The sequence below is a fragment of the Belonocnema kinseyi genome, chromosome 10 (genome assembly GCF_010883055.1).
Source record: "Belonocnema kinseyi isolate 2016_QV_RU_SX_M_011 chromosome 10, B_treatae_v1, whole genome shotgun sequence".
Lineage (NCBI taxonomy): Eukaryota > Metazoa > Arthropoda > Insecta > Hymenoptera > Cynipidae > Belonocnema > Belonocnema kinseyi.
In genome coordinates this window covers 94,094,306-94,100,532 of record NC_046666.1, presented here as the reverse complement: position 1 = coordinate 94,100,532, position 6,227 = coordinate 94,094,306, and the positions used below count along the sequence as shown (strand labels likewise).

At 38.8% G+C, this 6,227-nt stretch overlaps 1 protein-coding gene across 1 annotated transcript in view; it reads left to right on the top strand.

Annotated features, from left to right (window-relative positions):
- Positions 1-6,227, top strand: part of LOC117182046 (probable ATP-dependent RNA helicase DDX47) — a 15,265-nt gene that overhangs the window by 7,716 nt on the left and 1,322 nt on the right. Inside the window, exons 6-7 of the mRNA XM_033375070.1 lie at positions 486-709; positions 2,768-3,029. Of these exons, the coding sequence (XP_033230961.1) occupies positions 486-709; positions 2,768-3,029 (486 nt within the window). The remainder of the gene's footprint in view (positions 1-485; positions 710-2,767; positions 3,030-6,227) is intronic.

The window sequence follows — 6,227 nt, the reverse complement described above, 5'->3', positions numbered from 1 at the left end:
AAAAGTCAAGCTTTCTTTTGAGACTATTTAAAAAAAATCGTAGATGCCTAAATTGCGAAAAAAGTTAAATAAACAATTGATTTATTGAAAAAATTGTTTATACAATGTTTTTTGTTATAAATAATAAAATAGGATGAAAGCGTGTAAAAAGCACTTTCCAAAACCCTCATAAAAATTTAAAATCGCGTAATTAGAAAGGAAGTTACAGGCGTTTGAAACTACCCCTGCAGGCATTGGGGTTGAAAATTCAACCCCCCCCTCACTTGGCGAGGGTTGGTAATCCAGGTCTATAAGTTTGTGGATTAACTACTGTTGGGTAGGCGAACATATTCCCAGAATTTAGAGACAATCGAAAAACATGACTTTTTGAGTTGGGGCAGTTGAGGAATAATGCCCCATATATGCATAAATATTTCAGCAATTATAATTAAATTTATATTAATGATATAAAGTGCATTATAATTCGTTATGATAAATATTTACAGGACATTTACCTCGTTCACATTCTCAACGACTTGGCAGGAAATAGTTTCATGGTGTTCTGCTCTACTTGTAATAATACAATGAGAACTGCGTTACTCCTGCGAAATTTGGGATTTACTGCAGTACCTTTACATGGCCAGATGTCTCAGAATAAAAGAATAGCCGCTCTTACTAAATTTAAAGCAAAGAATAGATCAGTTCTGATTTCAACAGACGTTGCTAGCAGGTAATATTTGAACATAAGATAACTGACTAGTGCCCTCTTTCCGTGAACGTTTACCCATTATTTGCATTTACAGTGAACGTTTACCCATTACAAAGTTCACCAATTTCAAGTCCCCTATAAACGGCTAATTCATATTGCGCAGTCCCGTCACCTCCCACCAAAGTCTGTATGGTCACGCCCGCGTCAGTTGATGGCCAATTAATAAGAGGCCCGAAGAGTAGGAAGCCCTCGTTGGTTTGAATGAAATATTTTAGCATAACGTTATGGGAATGCGGACAAATTTTTGGAGAAAATATTCTAAACGTAAAAGTATGTCGTAAATATAAGAATAGTAATATTTCTCAAGTGTAAAATCTATTTTCTCAGTCATTCCATTTTTTTGTCGATGGATGACCTTTCAGTTTCACGAAATAAATAATAAAAAAATGTCAGGTTAGTGCATCAGATCGGGTACTCTAACCTCAAATTTCGGACAGTTGCTTGTATTTCGTGACACTGAACGGTAGTCAATCGACAAAATAATGTTACATGACTGAGAAAATACATTCTACACCTTAGAAATATTACCATTCAGCCCTTTATAACTTACCTTTACGTTTAGAATATTTACTCCGAAAGTTGTCTGCACTCCTGTGTAAAGAACTATGCTAACCTCTCTGACGGCTGATATTATTATCTATTGTCTATATACCTATGGCTATTGTTAATAAATAATTGTAACTTTTTGCATTTGGATTTAGTCAAGGGAACCCTACGGAATATTTCGTACGGATTTATTTATTGCTCGCGAAAACTTATTTAACCATAGTAAAGTCGAAAATTGCTGCTTTTCAATCAAATTGACTTATTATAATTTGTTTGCAAGAAATGTATAGTGTAAACAACATTTATTTAAGTTTTAAACATATTTTATGCTTCCTAGATGATACTATTGTTCATAAAATCCATTGAAGAATTTTTGTTCAAATTTTCATGTCAGCGGCTATTGTCTGCTAGCGGTCGGAAGGGGATGCTAGCTATTGTTAACAAATAATAGTAACTTTTTGCAGTTGGATTTTGTTAAGGGAACCCTACGAAATATTTTGTACAGATTTATTTATTGTTCGCAAATGTTTAAACATTTATTTAACCATGGTAAAGTTGAAAAATACAATTTTGGTGAAAAGTAGTATTTTTCGAATTTACGATGTTAAATAAATGTTTAAACATTCGCCAGTAATAATTCCGTAGGGTTCCTTTAACAAAATCCAACTGCAAAAAATTACAATTATTTATTAAAAATAGCCAGCATTCATGGTCCTGTGGACAATGAATGTGTTATTTAAAAAAATTATTTTGACTCCCGAAGCGATTGGAAGTATTAAAACTTTGTTTCTGTAAAACCAAGAAAAAAAATAATCCAGCGTACATTGCTGAGCCCCCGCGCCTATGGATTTGTCTGCTGGCGAGCGGCTAGCTTCACTACGCTGGAAAATTGCACTATTTCAAGGAAATGTTATATTTTTCACGTCATTTGGAAACAGAAACAATTTTAAAAACAAATGCACGCAGTGAAGCCACCAGACTGTGACTTTTTCAACTATGCAAGTTGTTACAGTTTCCAATTGGAATGCATAATATTGTTTAATCTCCGTATTTGAGTACTCCTGCACTGCACCTTTTCAATACGCTGCTGGTGTTTTTCAGACAAGAGTCACAACCGTATCTCGTCCCTTGAACTAAGAAACTGCGTGGGCCACCAGTTCTAGAAATTACTGAACCGCAAGTTACTACACTGAGATTCGGGTGTATTTATCTGTATCATTATTGATAGTATTTATTGATTTCAAATTGACCCGCGCTTTTCGGTATACGCGCAGTTGAAAAAGTTGCTTACAGTGGGCGCATCGACACAAGTTCGGGATAACCAATGAACGTTGCTTGATAAACATAACCTGACGGTCGCGGTATAGGTGGTGGTCCCTCTAGTCTTGAAATGATGGAACGTGTACGTTATAAGGCCGCGGAAATAGGAAGTTTACTATTCTTCATTTTATTTATTTATTTTATTTTTTTCAGAGGTTTAGATATTCCTCATGTGGACATTGTGATTAATTTCGACATTCCCACTCACAGTAAAGATTACATACACAGAGTCGGTAGAACTGCTCGAGCAGGACGTTCAGGGCGTTCTATTACATTCGTGACTCAGTATGATGTGGAATTATACCAACGAATAGAGCAGCTAATTTCAAAACAACTTCCTCTCTTCTCTACCGAAGAGGACGAAGTAATGTCGCTTCAGGAAAGAGTAGCAGAAGCACAGCGAATAGTGAAAACGGTAATTAATCAATATTGTTAAAATATTAAAATCTTTTATTCACAGTCACTCACGTCTTATGAGCTTTTAGCGCCCCCTGAAAAGGGAGCGTAACAAAGCCTGCTGTAATATTATTAGTCCCGACCGCTGGCACACTGTAATGTTAAGAGTAGTATAATTTTACTGTCAATATATATATTAAAAAAAAAAGATTAAATAACCACCATAGGGCCCCACTGGCAGCAATTTTCATCTAAAAATGACCCGGCTCCCAGTAGAACCTAGGTAAATCACATCTATGGCCACGTTTCAAGACCCTGAGGTGGGTGGCCACAGGACAGGATGAAAGTATAACGACAGGCCGGCAAAGCCCTCGTGTGTCTTGAGGACACGAAGTGACCCAAGGATGATAGCTTTTGTGCATTCATCTCATAAGTGCCGTGGCATATTTTTTTGACACGCAGGAATGGCTTTGAGGGTACGAACCAGTGATAGCTTCGCACTTCCGAGACCGCCGATCACAAGGACAGTTACTTTAACTGTATATTTTGGATACAGTCGTTGCAGCTCGCTTTCGAGATATTGATACCTCTCCTACTTTTCCTTCTCCTTGGCAGTCACGTTGTTAGTCGGCCAAAGCCGAGAATTTGATCACGAATATAGTTCGTTTCTCGAAGTCTTGGAGAACGATGTCAACATCTGCTTTCTTTACTTCGACTGTTAGGAAAGGAGCATCTAGATGGAGTAATACACTTTTCTCACTTCTAATGTTAAAATTCAGGTCATGGGTCTCGGCTGCTTGCTCTATGGCTTTGTAAAGAAACGCTCCTTTGCCAATCATCTTGTGGTTCCTGACCATTTTTAGGAGAGGATCTCTACCATTTGCAAGGATGTAAGCTGTACTTAAAACAATTCGATTATGAAGACACTGGAGATTCAGAAGTCCGCATCCGCCTTGACGGCATGAAATGTATAATCTCGGAACAGACGAATAGATATGCAAGCTTCTATGCATATGCATGATTTTACGTGTGGCGATGTCAAGGGCCTTATCTCGTTCTTCGTCCATTGAAACACCCCAAATGAGTAGAGAAGAACCGAGACGGCAAGCATGTTAATCGCAGATACTTTGTTCAAGGGGCATCAATCTCTATGCATTTTTCTATGCATTTCATGCATCTTTCTCTATGCTGTAAATTAGCAGTTTATCTCGGCATCCTGCTACACCTTTTTTCCGAGCCACGTTTGTACATCTCTCTCCTCGGTAGGAGTATACTGCGTCCTAACACCAGCTACAGCGGAATGGGCGTTTCCGACTTTAAATATGAGGTGAATATGCGGGCCAGATGTTGTTATGTAGAAGTAAACTTTTTGCACCAGAAGTTCATTTGGTCCTGAATGAGACCAAATGAACCAGAAGTTCATTTGGTTTCTTCCTCGTTGGACTTGGTTGATCTTTTGACGGAAACAAGGGGAACGCTAAAGAGGCGCGATGGGTCCGCAAAAAACTCTTGATTCTCCCTGATCCATCTCTAACTCTTCTGTATTCTCCTCCTTGCGTCAGAAAACACCCGTATTTTGTCAACAGCATGTTACTAGATTGTCAGCAGCTTTGACTTGTACAGTATGTGATTGAAATTCCTCAGTTCTTGGGCAAACTTTCGAACCCTTTCTGTGAACGGTCTACCAGATGTTATGTATTCAATCACACACTGAACCCGGTATGCATTCTGCCTTGTCCATCCAATCTTCTTGTTCAGTTGATGCATGCGTTTTTTTCATTTTTTGATACATCTTTGGTTTTAGCCTTTGCTTTTAATCAGTCAAAGCTCTCGCAGCACCATAAACTGAACAATTGATGATTCAGAGATATCCTCACGAAGGGAAGCATCCTTTTCAGCCAGATCTTGGGGTTTAGGAGGAACCTATGTGTTATCCTCCTTGTCCTGAAATCATCATCTCTCAGAAGGTGCCTTATTCCTGCAGTTGGTCTCAATGTCGTTTGATTCAAAAGGAATTGGTTTTCTGTGTGTGTGTGTGTGTGTGTGTGTGTGTGGCGGTCGTGTGCTATTGCCATGCGTGTGATTTTCCACGGTTCTGCAGTGAGTTGATGTCATTTTCATAAATGTCAGTTGCTCCCAGTGGGGCCCTGCAGTGGTTGTGTTGAGCTGTGTTATGGAAATAACTTAAATGAAAAATGCAACATTCTGTTCAACATCGTGTATTCTATATGAAAGCAGAAATAACAAATTACTTACACCGACTGAAGGACGCAACGAGCTCAGCGTCTCTAATAGAACTACCTGTTTTTCAATTCAATAAGATCAACCACTTTAAAATCCACACCAGGTAAACACTATAAGGTTCGCATTTCAAATTTATAATCCCAAACTTAAACAGTGGTCACAATATCTAATCAATAATAGTGACCCAGCGAATATACATTTCATAGGTTGTTTAACCACTGCTTGTTAAACGACCACTCTAGCTCGGACCGAACCATTTTGAAATTTCGCGCCATACGTGATTACTAATCACATCCAAACAGATGACTGCTACGGCAGTTGTTTGTTTTTACGGCCAAAGGTAATATAAAAATCACGGCTCACTTTTCAGACATTTATATGTGACGTGCGCCGAAGAAAGGGGGCTTACTCTGAAAAGTGAGATTTTTCAGGACGAGCGGTTGAAGTCGACCCGATAGCCTGGCATTTAAGGAGAGAGGGAAGACTCACGAAATCTTCCCTCTCCACTTACCACTACATTCTCAAGGAAGGAGATAGGTCGTAGACGCGGCTCACGGACGGGGTATAGATGAGACGCGTAGATGGTATGGTGATTGGTGGAAAATGTTTCATGGAAGCTCGAGCTCTCGAGCCGAAGCCCTATTACTCGGATACCTAACAACTGAATTATTAGCAATAATAACGCTCATACATTTTTTGCGATGGTTTAATTAAAAAGGGCAGCTCAAAAACTATCGAAATGTGTAAAAATCTTGATTTCGATTTTTTTAGAGTAAGCCCCCTTTCTTTGGCGCATGTCACATACAGTCTCATAAACACTGATTTCCAATAAAATATCGTACAACACTTGGGGGTTTAGACAGGTCCTCTCACAAGGAAACTATCCCAGGTGTCCCTCACCGATTTTGATGAAACTGCAATATGTTGTAATACATCGAAAAATAAGGGACACGTATTTTTTTTTATCGGCCAT